The sequence below is a fragment of the Berghia stephanieae genome, chromosome 3 (assembly GCF_034508935.2).
Source record: "Berghia stephanieae isolate SIO BIC M18660-M18661 chromosome 3, UCSD_Bste_1.3, whole genome shotgun sequence".
Classification (NCBI taxonomy): Eukaryota; Metazoa; Mollusca; class Gastropoda; order Nudibranchia; family Aeolidiidae; genus Berghia; species Berghia stephanieae.
Genome location: NC_088362.1, coordinates 47,891,455 through 47,912,379, shown reverse-complemented (window position 1 = coordinate 47,912,379; position 20,925 = coordinate 47,891,455). Strand labels below are relative to the sequence as shown.

The 20,925-nt window shown below is 35.1% G+C and overlaps 1 protein-coding gene across 1 annotated transcript; it reads left to right on the top strand.

The window, feature by feature from the left end:
- The first annotated feature begins 1,212 nt into the window (after window positions 1–1,212).
- On the top strand, window positions 1,213–20,533 carry LOC144967890 (nucleolar complex protein 4 homolog). Its single transcript, XM_078905636.1, has 14 exons — window positions 1,213–1,405; window positions 4,329–4,437; window positions 5,734–5,843; window positions 6,966–7,058; window positions 7,810–7,962; window positions 9,044–9,116; window positions 9,576–9,631; window positions 11,105–11,213; window positions 11,545–11,605; window positions 11,905–12,015; window positions 12,752–12,915; window positions 18,615–18,694; window positions 19,531–19,632; window positions 20,402–20,533. The coding sequence occupies exons 1-14, from the start codon at window positions 1,244–1,246 to the stop codon at window positions 20,495–20,497; spliced, it is 1,479 nt and encodes a 492-aa protein (XP_078761762.1). The 5' UTR covers window positions 1,213–1,243; the 3' UTR covers window positions 20,498–20,533.
- Window positions 20,534–20,925: the final 392 nt, after the last annotated feature.

Below are 20,925 nucleotides of genomic sequence, written 5' to 3'. Positions count from 1 at the left end.
ATGATGATGATGATGATGATGATGATGATGATGATGGTGATGATGATGATGGTGGTGATGACGATGATGATAATAATAATAATAATAGTAATAATAATAATGATAATAGTAATAATATTATTATTGTTATTATTATTATTATTATTATTATTATTATTATTATAATCATGACGATGACGATGACGACGACGACGACGACGACAATAGTAATAGTGCTGCTTTAAATTTACCGGCATCTGAAATAACGGAGAGCTGTTTGTCACTTTTTTACGCAACCCACGCTTAACCATGCCAAATCACGCACAACCTAGAAATAACGCAGTGCCCTCCGTACTAAAGTCACAACAAGATCTTGACAGCCTCAAAACTCTGGCCCAGGACCGTGGCCAATGGAAACAATTAACATAGATGGAGAGAGCAGCTATACTCATCGACTATGACTGAATCACAAAATTCTCAGCGTCATTCGGATTGCGAGGCTTACTACTACTACTACTACTACTACTACTACTACTACTACTACTACTACTACTACTACTACTACTGCTGCTGCTGCTACTACTACTACTACTACTACACTACTACTGCTACCACTACTACTATTACTACTACTACCACTACTACTACTACTACTACTACTACTACTACTACTACTACTACTACTACTACTACTACTACTACTACTACTCTTAAACCAACGCGAAATATTCTCCGTTAAAATAATGTTAAAACATGACCGTAAGCCGAATTCGGTTATCTGACATGCAAATAAATTAACGATTATGTGCATTTGCCTAATTTGTGACAATGCCAGAAAACTAACATTGCGCAAAGCAAGCTTTGTTATATATGGCGATCCTACCCAGTCGATGTGTACTTATTTGCAGGTCTGATAACCCAAAATGATTATGGGCTCATTGATGTAATGGGATGTTCTCAAACTCAAGCCAATGCCAATACAATATTATACAGTATTGTCCATTACGACATGTTAAATCAAGCCCATACATGCGTTCGGTTATTAGCATAGCCCTACTATAATGACTCTTTTAGTACGCCATGGTTATTAGGCATGCATGTATTAACATTCACTTAACTAGTACTCAGCGAATGGGAAATAATTTTCTAAAAGTTATGATTGAAATCAATAAATTTATTATAAACAGTACGAAAAACCTACGAATGATAACTACTGCTGAGACTGTCAATATTAGAGAACTCAGAATTCAGGATTGTCGATTGCATGCTTTCAAACCCAAACAAACTTCTCGTCAAATTCCATTCAATTAGGCAAGAAGTTATAACAATGACGAAAAAAGCGAAACATGTTCTTAGTTCAGCTAAGAAAATAATCGAAGATCACAAAAATTCTAATTTATTTCTAGAAATATTGGATAATTTACAGGTATCAATTTTTCATGATCGCAATCAAAATCGATCAATCATTTCTTTAATTTGGAATCAACTTCTCATTTTGTCATTGATTGACTCATTGACATTGAGCCTATTCATTTAATTTTGATTGTGACATTCATTCTCATCGCAGCATACCTTTTATTACTACAATCGCTATATATCTAGTTTTATTGGTACTTTCGTAAAAAAGTGGTAAATTTTCTATGTTTTGACTGACGGGAGGACCTCCGTAGTTTCACAGTCACAGTCAGTTCGCAAAACTTTTTAAAGTTAAAGAGATTGTATTACTTAATCTTTTAGTCATATGGACTTTCAATTAGTTGCGGTGTCCAATAAATATTACTATTTAAGATAACTTATAGATGTGATTTTTCTAATTTCAAAAACATTTTGCTGAGTCGGTTGCTGTTTATTAAGTTTATGAATGACTCCGGCCGACGGCTGACGCCATTATTTCTTGTGTTTCCCACCAGTTTTGATATTACGAGTGATTTAGGGTTAGGGGGGTATCTCACCCCCCGCCCCCGATAATAATTTTAAAAAATCCCCTTGTGCCTTGTGCTGTGAAACTGAAAGTCCTTCAGTTTTGACTACCAAGTTGCCACATTGGATTTAAAAACTATTTTTTTTTTACTTCTTTCTGAGACAGGGAGTTTTTAAAGCCTTAAAATCATATTTTTTGGCTAGGAAGACCAAGATTTTGGCCTCCCGGCGTAAAACTGTATTTTCGTTTATGGAATTGTTTCTTTATGTTGAAGAGGCGAGTTTTTTCTTCTATTTATTTATTGCTTGCCTGTTTGTTTTTGTTGCTGTTCTTGTTGATAGCTACTGCTGAGACTGTCAATATTAGAGAACTCAGAATTCAGTGTCAATTGCCAAGGAGTGAGTCCTTGGTAGTTGACGGTTCATCAACTGCCAAGGAGTCAAATTGGGGAACTCTTCAGCTGCATATGGTGATTTCAGTCGAACCTCAATTTGCGCACATACGAATCTCGAATCCTGTCACTTTCTTCCATTCACTCATTCCTTGTCAATCATTATGGAAATGATCAAGTCAACACTTGTTGGCAATTTTTGTCTTTTCACGAATTTCAAGATGAGTTAAAATAATATCAAAACAAAAATTACTGTTGATTTCGGATTCAGCGGGGGGGAAAAACCCCAGAAGGACGAAGTGGCAAATCCCTGACAAGTCCTATCAAGATTAAATAGAAAAGTAAGATTTCCTTTATTTTAAAGGAAATATACTGCACATCGTCTTAATAAGGAACTATTAACGTAAAACATTTGTGCAACAAGATCAATCTGTGGCAGTTAATAGTAAATAGTTGACGATCTACCAACTGGCAAGGTCCATGACAAAAAGAGGAAATATGAGAGAGAGAGAGAGGGGGGGGGGGAGGATATGACAGAGAAATACACACACAGAGGAAAAAATGGCAGAGAGGGAAAAGAGAAAATGACAGAGAGACTGTGTGAGAGAGAAAAAAAAGAGAAAATGACAGAGAAAGTAAGAAGAGTAAAAGAGAGCATTAGATAATTAATATAAATATTAATAACATCACTCTGTGGTAATACATCACTTCGTGACACTAAAGGTACTCCGTGGCAGTTAAAAGTACACATACGTGATGGACTGACACGGTCCTTGGCAATTGACGATTTGACAATTGTCAAGGTCCTTGGCAATTGACGCTACCTTTTTTTTGGGGGGGGGGGGGGGGGGGGGGGGGCTCTTTTTAAGGTAATAATCACGCCACCCCCCCCCCCCCCCCCCCCCCCCCCCCCCACACCAAAAATGTCAGAAAAGAGATTACAAGTTATCGGCCCGTCGCCTACACAAAATTTAATTTAGTTTTTTTTTTTTTTAAGATTTTGGCTAGGTTAACCATGTATTCATTTATAGAACTTCTTCATGTTGTGGATTGATTTTTTTTGTTTTTTAAATTTTCTTTCTTTCTTTGTTATTTATTGGTTTGTTTGTTTTTAGGCCTTGTAGCTAACATTATTTCATAACCTTACCCCCCCCCCCCCTACGAAATTTATTTTTGTACTCTTCTTTTTTAGATTCAATTTAGGCAAGATAGACCATGACTTTGGCCTCTCGAGTAAAGTCATGTTCTCATTTATGGAATTGTCGGCAGCTTTTTCTTTTTTGATCTCGTATCATGGTCTCCATTGCGCCCAACATCTCGATTGTTAAAAGCTATAACCACTTGTAAACATCCCAGCCATTTTCATTGTCACTTAATCATTGTGTTTTGGGTTCTGTTTCACTGTTATTCATTTCTTTACACCATTTATTTTATTTATTCCAATTTGTTTATCTTTGAGAGGAGTCCCTGCTATTCTCCTAATGCCTTCCAGGGAAGTGGTTGGTGAATAGATCGTTTTTACATTAAAATGAGTCTGCTGTGTTCCTGTCAGCTTAGTGGTCTGACTCTCATTCACTGGACTTTGCTGTTTCTTGTACTGTTTTCTGTATCTTAATTTTAATTTATTTTTGTGATTGCAAAAAACTGTATAAAATCACAAACATGAAATAAATATGAAATAACAAGATTAACAATAATGCTATAAAGTAACATTTCTACTATAGTGGGAAATAAAATCCAGGAGGTATATTAGCATGACATACACCAAGAACTTAGGTCTGTTGCGGCTATAGAGCCAAGAGGGTTAGACAGATAAGCCCTCCATTTCTACTACTTTTTTTTTTACTGAGGTTCCAATTACCACTGCCACTCTGACTGTGAATATTTGTTCTGTTTCCAGAATGTTTTGCATTGTCTGTTCTTGTCTATAACTATAAAGAGAAAACATTGATTACTTACCTTAACATGTTGTAGAATGATTTGATGATGTAAATAGCTCATTCATTTTTAAAAAATCATTTTTTTTTTAATTTCCAGGGTGAAGAGGAAGATGTTGTGATTGCTTGCTGCGATGCTTGTGGTAAAGTGTTGAATCATTTTATATTAAAGACAGACTTCCTTGAGACAGTTAAAGATGAAGCAAAAGGTGAGGTCAAATTGTATTTGCAAAACTGCCACTAATATGTGGGGAAAAAATTAGAAAGTTAATATTTATTTTTATTTATTAACTTAGGAATAATTTCATTGGCTGTTGTTTTTTTCCACGCACACTCAAATTTTTGTATGAATTTTTTTTTTTTAAATTCTTGGTGGCTAAAGATACCTTCTGAGCAGGAGAAGTCATTCCTAATCCTTACAGACATGTGGGGTTATATATATATATATATATATTATATATATATATATATATATATATTATATATATATATATATATTACTTTAACTCATTGAAGACATAGAGTTTTGACCCTTGAGAAACTCTGGTGATGCAAGATTTTGGGTCTTTTTAACACAGCTGGGATTATTTATTTCTTGTGATAAATAAACCTATTTTTTGCACTTATATGATGCAGATCTCATCTCTGATTTAAAGTGATCATTATTTGTTTAAAAATCATGTACATAACTTTCAAGGCATTATTGTTTGCAGCACTTTTTTCACTTTTCATTATCATCACTGTCCAAATCAAATCCATCCATACGAGGGACAGTATACCTGTCTTCTTCATCATTAACTTCTTAATTGAAAAGACCTCTCTCTGATCACTGTTATTGTTTTTATACCGCCAGATAGGTGACTAGTTATCACTTGATTTTCTTGATCATGTTATAAACATTTACGTTTACACATAGCTTCGTTTACACATAGCTTCAGTGTTGATTCCAGAGATAGAATTAAATTGACGTCACTCAGCTCTTTGTTATTGCTTTTAGCCAGTCAGTTTTATTAGTAGTTCTCACTAAATTGTGTCAGTATTACTATAAACGTTTAAGGTTATGCATAGTTTTGTGTGGTGGTACAGTATATCTGGCAAGCAAAATGTTGTGAGCTTGTTGGACAAACGCAATGCATCAAATGATCAACAGGCAAAACAGTGGGTATTTTACTAAGACATCGAGAGTAAAATCTGTGTAGTTTGCTATGTTTACCAATCACTGCACTGCCATTGTTTACATTATGACTGTCTGAGAGGCGTGATTATCTAGGTATCTATTTTTCGTGGGCATTGGTTTATGTTCCTTTTGAGAAACTCTAGCATCCTGCCTGCCTTTGCTGTGATATGTTCTAAATGGGTTTACCATTTTAGTTTTTTATTGAGATGGACTCTGAGATATTTCATGTTGTCAACGTGCAAAGGATGGTCATGCATTGTGTAATTGTGAGTATAACGATAATCTGGCACTGTTTATTAAAAAAAAGGTATACCGTTTTGTTCCATAGATACATCTGGAAAGCAAGAGGATCAGTATCATGTTTGGTTGAGAGAACAATTCGAGACAGCATTAAATTTGATTTTCACAAAGCTTGACTCAGATAACATCACTATTCAAGTAAGTCTGTATTAAGTTTATTACTCAGTGTTCATTGTAGTGGTTAATAAAGACGAGAGAAGATAGTTTGAAATGGTTTGGACATGTTAAGAGACGAGAGAGGGAGTACATGGGAAAGAAAGTATAGGGTATACAATTAGCAGGTAAGAGAAAAAAGGGATGCCCAAAGACTAGATGGATGGATAGGGTTAAGGACGATATGAAAGAACTGGACCTGGAGAAAGATGATGCTATGAACTGAGGTGCTTGGAGAAGTGGCATTCACAAACCTGCTGAATCTTACAAATTTTTCGTAATTTTACGAATTTTAGACAAATTTCATGGCCAATTACTAATTATTATGGAAAATTACGAATTTTCAATTCTCTGTATTACTTAAATAATGATGATAATAATAATAACTACTACTACTAAGAGTACTACTTCTACTACTACTAATTTCCTTGTCATAGTACTAGACATTGACATAAAAATGACTAAATTTGAAGTTTTCAATTTGGCAGGTCTGCATTCATTATGGCAGCCCTGCAAAATGATGGATAATTTGAAAGAAGAACTTAGTGGTCATTATTAAGATTATTCATTTATTCCTTTTAGCCATGTTTTAAACATCTATCAAAATGGACGGCTGTTATTTTTTTTTAGCAAGACATCAATATAATACAACAGTACATCATCTTCATCTTGAAAGGAATGATTCTTGTTTCATTATTTTTCATAAAGATAGATGAAAGTAATCAACTTACTTGCCTAATTTAATAATTACTCCCTGTCTTCAAATCAATGGTCATGCAATTAGTATCACTTACATAATTTTAGATCTTTTATGGACTAGTTTTTAGATGAGACATATAGTAATGGTCTTTGAAACTTTGGCAATATTATGTCCTCTCACGGGAACACCTATGCTTTTAGAGTGATAGAAAAGATGTTTCATGATCAAAACGGACACATAGGTGGGAAGGGGCATCCAGGCAGCAAGCTCTTGTGGAGACCAATGTACCATAATGAAAATATAATTAAAATATTACTGTTATTGACAAGCACTGATTCAACTTCATGCTGCATACTTCTATTTTCTATGCTTGTAATGGTTTTTCTTTCTTTGATATTTTTCAACAGCTTTCTGCTTTTGAAGCATTGACGTTGACTTTAAGTGGTCTTGGGACTAAAAACACAGAAAATTGCACATCAAGAAAAAGAATAATTGCAAAGGTAATAGTCTGAATACGAAAAATAGTCAAACTATAAGACAATGAATTCTTGGCAATTCAACTTTACTGCAAACGTGAAGCTCATTTGGACTTGGGGGTTGTAATTGTCTTGATAGTTGGCCATAGTTTAATATCATAATAGAACCTATTTTGTTGTGATAATTTATAGAAAGACATTTGATACATTGTTTTTTATTTATATAAAAAGATTTTCAATATAGGCTTATTAAAGTCAGCTCTTCCTGGCCTTAAAATTCAATGTTTTAAGAACAAGGGAGATAACGACAATGACCTAGCTACAAAACCTTTTGGCTCTAACTTATACTTGAGTATGTTCCTGAATTAAAAAATTAGACCAGAATGCAATATTTTGCTCCATTTAGATGCTCTATCTTGTTTTCCTATCATATGTTTTCTCATTTTTTTTTTTTCTATTCTCTTTCCTTACCAATCATTTTCAGTATTTTCCCAAAATGACAGGCCTAAACAGCAGAAAAATTGATTCTTTAAACTCAAAAAAGCTCTCTATAAATCAACATTGTGTTCTTATAAGTCAAACAAAGATCATTCTTTAAAGTTTGTGATGTACAAAATAAATCTAAATAAGAAAAAATGTATATTGTGTCGTAACAAATGTGACGATTTTGCTGTAGGTGGTAAGGAGAGGGTTAATGACACTGGTTTTCAAATTTTATCATTGCTAGAGAGTAAAAGAATTCTTGCAAGGATCACCCATTAATTTTCATTTTCAGAGACTGATGTTGTGTTTGCTGGACAGTGAGAGAGACAGAGGCAAGTTGATAGCACAACTTCCAACCCTTCTGTCAGAATGTGGGGAGAAAAGTAAGGATAGTGTGATGACCTTTCTTCTTTGTCTCAGAGACAATATTAAGGAAAAAGAAAAGGTGAGTGCCGGTTTCATGAGCCATGTGCAGCTATGTGGTCTAGTGGTATGACACTTGCTTTCGGATCGGAAGGTCCTGGGTTCGAGCCTTGCTCAGTGCATTGTTGAGTCATTGGAGGAGACTCCAGGTGTAAAATGAGTACCTGGTCGTTATCAGCATTGTCTCCGCCCGAAAAAGAATTGTACTATTGCCTAACAGGCTTCATATTAAATGTTGCTGTTGGTTAGGGACCCATTGTAAAGCACTTTGAGCATGTTTAGTGGATATTGCGCTATATAGAAGCTCAATCCAAAAAGCTGAGAAGTACGCTATCTAGGTCTGTGATAAGGGCGGCATTGTACAATGTAATGTCTTCACGTTGTACTCCGGAGTTACCTAGAGGTCCAAGCCAAATTGTAAACCATCTTGTCTTAGATCAAATGCAGCGTTGCTCTGTGAGAGATGGCTAGGTTAATTCGATCATCATTTAAAATATGCCTTGAAGTTGAAGGCAAATTTTTGCAATTTTTTCTTCAAGTCACATACTAATGAATACAGTCAATAGCAGATGGCCCTGACATTGAGAAAAACACTACACAGGTTACTCCAGTTTGAATGAGTACCTGCCTATAGATGGTGATGGATATTATAACTATCACAAAAATAGCACTAATCATGGGGTTTGTACCACAGGATATGGATATTTAGTTGCATATAGCATAGAGAGGAGAAAAAATTAAGGTGATATACATATTTATCGTGATTATTTTATTTACAAGGTTAGAAATAAACCGCGGCTGTCTGCTGTTTCCTATTTTGATCTATGTCTGTTATCTATTTCCATGGAACTTTCTGTTTCAGTCCTGTAATGGCTTTGTTCAGCATTTAGTTTTACCTAGTTTCCACGACAAATAATCTTCATTCTACTCTTTAAAGATTCAATGAGAGTCCAAAGGTAGATCAGTTATTCCATTTCAGACATTATTTTGCCAAAAAAATATGTTGTACGCTGCATGTTGTCGTTAGACCATAGTGCTTACATGATATGAGAGAAGAATCTTTATTCTAGTTCATTTAAGCATTCCCCTGTTTTCATTCTCAGGAACCGACGACAAGTGACATTTGGGCTTTCAATGTATGGCGTTCAGTAACTGTGATCACCGGACAAGAACTTGGTATGGTGATTTTATTTAGAAAACTTTTACTCTTGGAAGTTGTTTTTCTTCTTCTTCTTCTTCATGTATAGAGATTGTGCTGTTCACAGCGGATAATACGTTTTACATTGTGACAATATTTGTATTTTTAAAAATTTTAAAAACTGGATTTATTGGTAGTGACACGCATGATTACTAAATTTACAGTAGTTGGATATGATTTGATACTCTATCATTGTGACTGAAACATCACAGTAAAGGAGCTCTGGATGAAATAGAAACACCAGAATATCACAGGACTTCTTTCAATTATTAGACACACTCGGGTACTTAACAAATAAAATAGCTTCATCACATACCTGTAACAATATCATTTCTTATTTTAAATCTTATACAACAGTCTTTTTAAAAGAATGTTTAATCAAAAATAATCTTTTTTTTTTATGGCTGAAAAAATATTCCTAATTTTCAACTTTTCAGACAGCAAGATGAAGAAAGAAGTGAACAAAATTGTCTTCAGCTTTCTGAAGAAAGACGTGAGTATATGATGCAATTTTTTAAAAAAATGTAAATCCCAACATTTGCACTTGTACAGAGGCTTAAGAGAAGGGAGTGTGCAAGTATGTGAGCTTGTACCAGAACCAGGCTTGTCGTCATAGTTATGCATATCAGATCATCTCTCTTATAATTATTATATTTGAACACCTAGACATCTCTGTCAAATGTATTTTGCTTTTGGGAAATGACAATTTTTTTAAGCTAATCAAAAGGATATTTGTAAAGCTTTAAGTTTTTTAGCATCCTTTACTTTGTAGGAATGCCAGTCATGGCATGAGGTTAAGCTTCAATCATAGTTTGAAAATAATCAGCTTTTTACCAATGACATGGGACTCTTTTATAAATAACAATGGAAAAATAGAATATAAGCTTCAATTTTATTCACAAAGATGAAACCCAAACCATCCAAACCATTTGTCTTTGTGAATGAAATTGTATAGCAATGACTATGAAAAATGTTTTTTTCTCTTTTTGAGGCAAATTTTTGTCTAAAATCCAAGCCCTATCTCCACTGAGTAAAAATGTTTTTCACTTTTGAAAATCCATTCATAAATAAACAAGTTATACAGTTTTAAAGGTGTCATTTATTTGGATGACCCGCAAAGATGAAAAAAACGCGAAAATATGGGACGCTTTTTCGGCATTTTTTTTTTCGACCTTTCGTTGTATCTTGCGATTAAAAGATTGAAACTTGAAGAGCAAATTAGGATGGTGTTTTGTAAAATACGGGAAAAGTACTCGTCATATTCCTATGAAATTTTACAACCAAAAAGAAGAAATGTTCATGTATTACCTTGTCAGCGACAAAACCTCCACGCCCCGTAGTTTTAGAAATATTTTACTCCAAAGAGTAAAAATCTATTTTTAACGGTCTTCTGTTAATCGCACGAGTTTTGTCGCTTAACACAATCTAAAATGACCTTTTTTCTAACTGTGTGCAACTTTCAGTCATATTCATCGATAAACAGCGTCGTTATTAATTTTTTAAAATAGCATGTACGAAACGGCTTCGTCCCATATTTTGACGCGAATTTGGGCACTTCGTGAGCGAAAAAGAGGCCCAAAGATTTGTGCGGGATAGTCATTGCTAAATTGTAGCTTCTGTTCTATTTTTTTCATTATTATTTACTTCTTTGAGCTGCAACATTTACATTATAACTCTACTAGTGTTACATAACAAATGATGCTTGCAAGGCAGGAATTTAACTTGATTGATCTGATTGTCCTATCTAGGAATTTAATTATTAATTCTGGACCTGACATGAATGACCATCTAAGGAATTTGGTCTCCTTGTACTAATCATATATTTCTAAAAAGGACTCAATTTACAATATTAAAACAAATTTCATTTATCTAAATGTTGAACTCATGGAAATAGATTTTAAAAAATTGAGAGATATAGAGAATATGTATCTTATTCCTTTTTGTGTTTTCTCTACTGTCCATATAGATCCCCAGCAAATTGTACAAAGACGTTCTGACTGGAATACCATCAGTCATGGATCAAATGACAAATCCTGTGTTACTTACAGACTTTTTATCTCAAGCTTTCGATGTTGGTGAGTCATTGGATTTGATGTTTAGTTAAACCTTCACGGGTGGGATTCTATTATACTCTAACCTGACATGATACCTTACTGTTTCACAAAGAGAGCAGCCAATGCAGTGTAACTCTGTTTTCAATTATTCATTTAATTATTTTCATCTATCTCTGCCTGATCAATCATTGGTTCCTTCATCATTTTTAATATTAAAATCTGTTACTAGTGCCTAATTAAAGTTAAATAATCTCAGAAAAGATGGTATTAGAATATATGCCATTATTGATAGTTTTTTTCTGATTTCTTGTAAATGGAGAATATCATTTTTCTTTTCTTTTTCTCCCACCAGGTGGTGCTATCAGCCTAATGAGCCTCAATGGCCTCTTTGTTCTCATGCACAAGCACAATTTGTAAGTATATTCTTGATCTAAAAGTATTTTTTAAATAACGAATAAGCTTGTTATTTTCATGAGTTTCTTTTCTAACTATTCTATTTTTTTTTTCACTGTTGATGTTCTGGTTTCTAATTAATTTGTGCCTAAATTTTATCACATTTGTCACAAGTGAATTTTTACAAGATCATCTAGAATTAACATATAAATTACAATGAAATGAAATTAATATTTTTATCTGATCATGAAATAAAACTTTTCATTTCTTCTGCGCACATGTGTTTCTTTAATCATCTGTTTATTCCAACCTTGACCAGAAATTACCCAGATTTTTACAACAAGCTTTACTCCTTGTTCCAGCCTCAGATCTTTGGGGCCAAGTACAGAAGTCGATTCTTTCATTTGGCAGACACATTCTTGTCGTCTACGTAAGTAAATTCCATGAAATAAGTTTCATAAAAATATTGTTAAAGCAGAAGGGGGGAACCCATTTTATCCATGCCCTTTTAGATTTATTAGTATTTTTATTATGTATATATATATATATATATATATATATATATATATATATATATATATATATATATATATATATTATATATATATATATATATATATATATATATATATATAACCTCAAAATTTATTAACCATTTTTTCCTTGGACATGGTGTAAGTAGAAAACTATCCAATCATATGATGTCAGCTTATCCAATATATGTTTTAAACTAATTTGTCTGTGTGTGAAGATGTTTTTGTCTATTTATTACATATAAGTGCTTCTACAGAGGTCTAAATTAATATGTAAAAGAAGGAGAACTTTTTAGATATATTTCTAGACTTGTCAACTTGTTTGATTACAGGTAATTTGATTACACTTTGAGTTCTGAAACAGGAGTTTTAATTGTAATGCTTAATTCTGGAAAGTACTGGGCTTGAGAAATAAAGGATAAAAATTGTGATAATTTGGTTGGTTGTGAGATTTTCATCTCTTATAGTAAGATATTTTGAATCCATGCAATCTTATGCCACTTTTCCTCTTCCTGGAAGTAATGCTCCTCTTCCATACATTTTTAGATTTTTATTCTAGAACCATGGTTTAGTTCTACCTTTTTCTGTTTAAAAATTAATTTTAACATTTTTTTTTTTTAAATTATTACGCAGACATTTACCAGGTTACTTAGTGGCAGCTTTTGTGAAAAGGTTAGCGAGATTGTCTCTTCATGCACCAGCATCAAGTGTTCGAATTTGTGTTGCATTCATCTTTAATTTAATCAAGAGACATCCAGCATGCGACGTCTTGCTACACAGGACAGAAGGACCCACGGGTGAGTTACATTTTTCTGTGTTGTACATGTGATGCTTCTGTTTTATCACTGGAGACTTGTGGGACTACTGATTGGGAAGCTCCAGTTTAAAAAAAATGTTGAGCTTTTATATAGCGCAATATCCACTAAATGTACTCAAAGCGCTTTACAAGGGGTCCCTGACCAACAGCAACACTTAACATGTAGGACAAGACATGTCACCTGTTAGGCGATATTACAATTTTTTTCTGACAGAGACAATGCTGTTAACGGTCAGGTACTCATTTACACCCGAATATTGTCTTCTGGCACTTTTCTACTCACTTCATATCTTGTTGTTACCAACATAAGTGCCTGCTCCACTCACTTTTCTGAATTAAAAATTCACCCCATACACCGGAGCATACTCAATGTCTCAATCGTTTCTATGTTATATGTTTGTGTTGAGAATATTGGCTATTAACCCATAGAGGCCCGCTTCCCCTGGAGTCGCCCGCGACTGTTGAGGCCCGCATCGCCCGTCATCGCCCGCGGCCCCCGAGAAAAAACGGATCATGTTTACTTTGTTATTGCAACGAATCACTTCATTTTATTCTAAACCGGAAACATCGTAAACGTAATGCGATCGTTCTATTTCCGTTTCCTTTTTACCGCACGTTTATAGCGTTGATAGCAAGTGAGTAATCGAATTCAGAAAAATGGCATTCCCGTACTTCACGAGTTTGTTGCGTGGCGCTAGAAATGATGTTTTGGAGAGTGGTGTAGAAGATGAAGAGGATTTTGGAAATGAAAGCGATATCGAACTAGAAAGAGAAGATGTAAACAATGGTGGGGATGGACAAGACGAGGCGTTAGCACCCGATCAAGGTGATTCTGACACTGAATCGGAGTCCGAGATTGACGAAAATGACGGGAATGGGGGTGCGGGGAACGAGTTTTTTTTTTAAATATTTTTTTCCCCAATTTATTGAAATCAAAACATGTCATGTTATATATCATTCGAAAGCAAATTTATCTGGCTATAAAAAGGAATTAAAATTATAATTTTATGTCATTTGGTGCTCGTTTAATAATTTTTTAACTTTGTGTTGGTATTATTTTGTTAAGAGTTATGCCCCTTACACTGGGCCTCAGGGGAATTTTTTTTAGTAAACACCAGGCCTCTATGGGTTAACAGGGATGCCACTTTTCCGGTTTTAGCCGGAAATCCTTTTTTTTTTACCACCAGCCGGTTTTAATCCGGAACCTCTGGTTTTTGTCCGTCGTCACTATTCAAAAAAAAAAAAAAAATTTTTTTAAAGAAGAAAAAAATCGCGATCGCGATTTGAGCTGGAACTTTTTCGCCGGGTGAATAATTTGGGCTGTCACCGCCGGTCGAATATTTGGGCACCTAAATGGTAGTTTATCTACGCCCATCCCCATCACAATTCCTCCTTTTTAAAAATAAAATTGATAAATAAACAGTGATTTTGAGAATTTCTCAGAAATTTTCCGCTGAATTTGCCGTGTCAAAAATTTCCCTCAAAACCACAAAATCACCATTATGTCTTATGTCATATTTTGACACCTGTGCAATAGTCTCGTGAAATTTAGTGACGGTCCCGTTTTTATGACGTCGGGCCAGACTGAATGGCACCAGATGTCACAATTGACACAGACGACCAGTGGTGTTCTTTGATTAGCAAGTTTATAGTTGAAGGGGAAGGGGAGGGACAAATCTCTCTCTCTCTCTCTCTCTCTCTCTCTCTCTCTCTCTCTCTCTCTCTCTCTCTCTCTCTCTCTCTCTCTCTCTCTCTCTCTCTCTCTCTCTCTCTCTCTCTCTCTCTCTCTCTCTCTCTCTTTCGCTTTGCCTTTCTTTCCATTTCTCTTTTCTTCTTTTTTTTTTTTTTGATATAGAATTCCTAAGATAAATTCATAAATTATTCTGGTAGAGAAGTCTCTCTCTCTCTCTCTCTCTCTCTCTCTCTCTCTCTCTCTCTCTCTCTCTCTCTCTCTCTCTCTCTCTCTCTCTCTCTCTCTCTCTCTCTCTCTCTCTCTCTCTCTCTCTCTCTCTCTCTTCTCTCCCTCTCTCCTCTCTCTCTCTCTCTCTCTCTCTCTCTCTCTCTCTCCTCTCTCTCTCTCTCTCTCTCTTTCGCTTTGCCTTTCTTTCCATTCTCTTTTCTTCTTTTTTTTTTTTTGATATAGAATTCCTAAGATAAATTCATAAATTATTCTGTAGAGAAGTCTCTCCTCTCTCTCTCTCTCTCTCTCTCTTCTCTCTCTCTCTCCTCTCTCTCTCTCTCTCTCTCTCTCTCTTCTCTCTCTCTCTCTCTCTTCTCTCCCTCTCCCTCTCCCTCTCTCTCTCTCTCTCTCTCTCCCTCTCCTTCTCTCCCCTCCTCTCTCTCTCTCTCTCTCTCTCTCTCTCTCTCTCTCTCTCTCTCTCTCTCTCGCAACCATCCATTAAATCTTACAAAAACTAAATTTATGTTTAATGATAAGAATGGATTTATACTAGTAATAGTAATATATTACATAATACCAATACAAAACTATGTTCCTGTTATTTTTACACTTTGCTTGCATTTGACCGATGGGCGGAGACATTTTCCTCCTTTTCGACAAATTGCTATTATCACTGAAAAAAAAACCACCAAAACCACTACATCATCTCTACCACCATTACTATTACAACCACCACATCATCATCCCTACCAACACTACTACTACAAATAACACCACATCATCCCTACCACCAGTACTACTACAACTACCACCACATCGTCATTCCTACCACAACTATTACAACCACCACCACACAATTATCTCTAAAAGACCACCACTACTACAACCACCACCACATCATCATCCCTACCACCATACTACTACAACCACCATCACATCATCATCTCTAAGACCACTACTACTAACTACTACTACTACTACTACTACTACTACTACTACTACTACTACTACTACTTCTACTACTACTACAATCACCACCACATCATCTTCCCTACCACCACTACCACATCATCCCTACCACCACACCATCATCCCTACCACCACTACTACTACAACTACAACCACATCATCAACCCAACTACCACTACTACAACCACCACCACACCATCATCCCTAGCACCACTACTACTACAAATAACACCACATCATCCCTACCACCACTACTACTACAACTACCACTACATCATCATTCCTACCACAGCTACTACAACCACCACCACACAATCATCCATACGACCAGTACTACTATAATCACTACCACATCATCCCTACCACCACTACTACTACAACCACCACCACATCATCATCCCTACTACAACCACCAAATGTAATTACACTTTCAATTTTTGAAATTCTCCGAGTCGTGTCAGAAATTGCTGCGAGACAAATTTTGGATCGAATCTCAGTGAATTTGAGTGAAGTTTAAATTTATAGGTTATGGTTGCATGGGTGGGTCATGATCTTCACAATGAAAAATTTTCTCCTTTTATGTGACCAGTCATTCTCACCCCTGATAGCTATTGATATTAATTTGTCTATATTTTGTTTTCAGCACCTTATTTTATCAATTTGAAAACTGTTAACTCTCCTTTCTTTTGTGTGTTATTTGCTCTCAATTGCAATAATAAGTACTGAAACAATATTCCAAATTTGATATTTTTCAAATCCCTACAAAGCCCTTGACGTTGATTTGTATCTCGTCCGCCCAAGTTTTCAGGCTTTTTTTAATTTGCCTGGTGACATCCCTGTATTAAGCTTAACTGCTGGTCAAAAATCACTTCGCGATGGTGGTGTGCGAACGAATGGCGATCTCCAGAAGTGGGTGAGAGAGGGATCTAGAAATGACTTGGGTTTGATACGAATATTTTTGTGTTCGTGGATAGCTCACACGGTAGAACCACGCTCTCACCTGCCAGGCGGAGTTGTCGTACCAATAAGGTCGCAGGTTCAAACCCCACCACCGCCGCGAAAATTTTTTATTCTCTATTGTCTTCTGGCACTTTTCTACTCACTTCATATTATCTTGTTGTTACCAACGTAAGTGCCTGCTCCACTCACTTTTCTGAATTAAAAATTCACCCCATACACCGGAGCATACTCAATGTCTCAATCGTTTCTATGTTATATGTTTGTGTTGAGAATATTGGCTATTAAGCTTAACTGCTGGTCAAAAATCACTTCGCGATGGTGGTGTGCGAACGAATCGGCGATCTCCAGAAGTGGGTGAGAGAGGGATCTAGAAATGACTTGGGTTTGATACAAATATTTTTGTGTTCGTGGATAGCTCACACGGTAGAGCCACGCTCTCACCTGCCAGGCGGAGTTGTCGTACCAATAAGGTCGCAGGTTCAAACCCCACCACCGCCGCGAAAAATTTTTATTCTCTATTGTCTTCTGGCACTTTTCTACTCACTTCTTATCTTGTACACCCGAATAAGGTGAGAGAATGTGAGTAAAGAGCCTTTTCCAAGGAATCAACGATGCGCAGAGCAAGGCTCGAACCCAGGACCTTCCGATCTGAAAGCGAGTGTCATACCACAAGACCACATAGCCGCACAGTTTCCTGTGTTGAATTGACAAATTAGGGAGTACTGCTGTTGTGAGAAAAGATGTATATGAAACAGTGTCAGACAAAGCAGAAAAAAAAATGAACAAGAAAAAAAAAATCAGCTTGTCCATTGGAGGCAGGATGATTTTCTCTTGAATTTTTCTTTTTGATTTGTCTTGACGCTTTCATACATGCATTTCCAAATTTTCAGTGTTGTAAAGTGATGCTTCTTTTTACCGCTAGAGGTTGATGGGATAACTGGTGGCGTCTTTAATGTGTGTTGTCTTTTCTATTTTGTTTTGGGTCCTTATCTTGAAATGGGACAACTTGGTTTTTACTCAGACCCTTGTTAGAGTCACATGTTTTGAGGAATGCAATTGGATAATGGTTCGTGTACTATTTTTTTTGCGTAATTGCATTTTTTTTTTTTTAATTTTTTTTTTTGTAAATTGTTTTTCTGATTCAGTGTGTATCAGAATCTCATCTTGGTGTCTCTCTTATTTGATGGTTAAACTGTGGCAAAATCTGTGTGGAACTTAAAGTGGCCTCAAGGAATAGGTTGCTGTTTAGATCTACTGTGATCCTTCTTAAACTACATCCTTTTGTGTGTCTGTTTCTTAGGTGTTTGTGATAAATAAAGTGTTACTCTCGATGTATGCAAACCAGATTAATCAACACCAAAATTAACCCTTCTAGAATGAGCCGTTCCTGTAATACATGTGTTAAATTGTAAATAATGTGCAACCATTACACTATTCTTTGAGTTTCTCGAAACTGTCCAGTTTTAAAGTGGGCACCATTCTCATTTTATTAGATGCTTAGATGAATTGGGTGTGTCTCGAGCACTGTTTAATTTTTTCAAACATCTCTTTTATTGCATACCCACTTCTTATACTTACAAAATCTTTAATGGATAATATGTGAAAAATATTTCTCTAGCATTTCGAAATAGTGAATTATGTAAAACTGATCAAAATCTTATTATAGATTAAATGATGGTTATTTATTTTCTTCCTATTTTTTATTTTTTTAATTTTATTTATTTGATTTTTTTATTATCAATATTAAACAATTATATCACATCTCCTTAATATTATATTTTCCATCTATTGCTGTCCAAAGGGAATGCATCAGTATGAATTTTGATGAAACTTTCTATTTATTCTAACAGAATTTGATTCTGATCCATATTTGGAGAATGAACCCCCAGCAACATGCAAAGCTTTAGAAAGCTGTATTTGGGAATTAAAGGTGCGTTTTTAATATTTATTATTATTTATTTATTTGAATGTAAATACATACATACTATAATTATTCTATCTCCCTTTTCAAAACTGTACTCCGGTGTAAAATGATTACCTGGTCATTAACAGGGTTCTCTCTGTCTGAAAAAAGGTGGAATATCGCCTAACAGGTGTCGTGTCTCATTCTACATGTTGCATGTTGCTGCTGGTCAGGGACCCTTTGTAAAGCGCTCTGAGCATATTTAGTGGATATCGCGCTATATAAAAGCTTGTGTTTTTTTGGTGTTTTTTTTTTAATAGGTCAATACTACCCTGTACAGCCAATGAAATTTTTATCATCTGGCACAGAATTACTAGCAAATCTAAAAATTATAAAACTATTTTTTTACAAATCATTGTGTCTCAAAAGATTTTTTCTCTATCTGTCTTAATAAGTATAATAGATGACTGCCTATTTGTAATAGCCTTTATTTCTGCACAAACATTGTGAGTTCTCCACTAGTCTTATTTAAAAAACATTGCAGGATATCACTACCAAAAAAAACACTTCAAAATTTAGACTAGGCCCATCTCATTCAGATGGTATGTTTTGCCATATCTAACAGCTACCCAGCTACCCAATCACTGCTGAGTGGACAGGGGAGTCAGAAAAAAATCCCGACTGCACCAGGGGTCGATCTCTATCCCTTTGATTGTGAAGCTGGTGCTCTACCAACTGAGCTATGGAGACCCTAAGTCTGCTTATAAAGAGTAAATTTAATGCTTTTATTTTGGTAATCCTGTGATATATTCATATATTTTCTAATTCTACTTTATTCATATATTTATTGTTATTATTACCAGACCTTAGAGCATCACTTTGATCCCTTCATCAGTGGAAAGGCTAAAAAAAGACGCATCCGAGAAGTTGACATTGGCTCTTTCTTAGACAAGACAACATCAGAGGTAGGCAAAAATATTCTCTATCTTATCCCGTTATAGAATCTCTCACCTAACATCAGATCAGACCGTCTTAGTAGTTTAATCGGTAGAGAACTTGACTTATTTACAAATGGATTTGGATGGAATCTGTAAATTCTAAAGCATTTTAAAATCTCTCCTTATCAACCATTTTCAGGATTTTCCTAACATGTCCTACCTTCCAAACACCAAAATTGTTTTTTTTTCAACACTCAAACTCAGAAGCAATAAGGACATACTACACATAATTTTGTGAAGCAAAACAAACTTTACATAAAAGCACTAAGTTCTTATGGCTTATGGCATTAACAAATATTGTTCTGTAAAATGTTAGTTGTATCGTAAAACACAAATGTGACGATTTTCCTGTATTTGGTAAGGAGAGTATTAATTAGTAAACAACTTCGACTCAGTCACAAATGGATCTGGATCGAATCAGTGTACAGCCTGATTTTTCTAAAGCATTTTAAAGTGACAGTTAATAGAAACAAGGATGGGAATCATGATCTTTGTGTTCATACATATTATTATGTTTGTTGTCTTTAGCCAGTTTGCACTTTTACTTAAATGTGTGTTTACACATTTACAAAATGTTTTCTACTTGATTTTTAGAATAATTTAGTGACCTGTGATAGAAAAATAAGTGTGTCCTTGCATCACATACAACATGCACTGATTTCAAAGCAAAGTGTCCCACTTAGTTTGGTAATAACTAAGAAAAATTTTAATTCTACCATTCTTTTTTGTTTTACAGGTCATAGAGCGAGATGCCAAGAAAAGGGCAGAGGAAGTTCCCTTGACGTTTGAAAAAAATACAGACTTTAATTTGCTTGGGAAATTTGTTTCATGATTGAATGATGTATTAAACATTTTTGAACAATCGACACATCCTCCTTTTGATTAATTTTATATTTTAAAATTTGGTTTCACTTTTTATAACAGGGTACCATGCACTAGAACTACTATTCAATAAGACTGATTGTCAGATATGTTGTTTATTGACTGAACTGAATATATTTTTTTTCATTTTAGCCACAAATTTTTCACTTCAATTGATGAATTGATATGACCTTTACCTCGTCAAACATTTTAAAATTCTTTGTGCGGCTATGTGGTCTTGTGGTATGACACTCGCTTTTGGATCAGAAGGTCCGGGGTTCAAGCCTCTCTCAGCTCAAGTCAAAGCTTTTTTTTTTATTCTCTGACCCATCCTTCCACTCAGGACTGATAAACGAGAACCCAGCTGTTCCAGTGTTCCGTTACTCATAATGAGGGAAG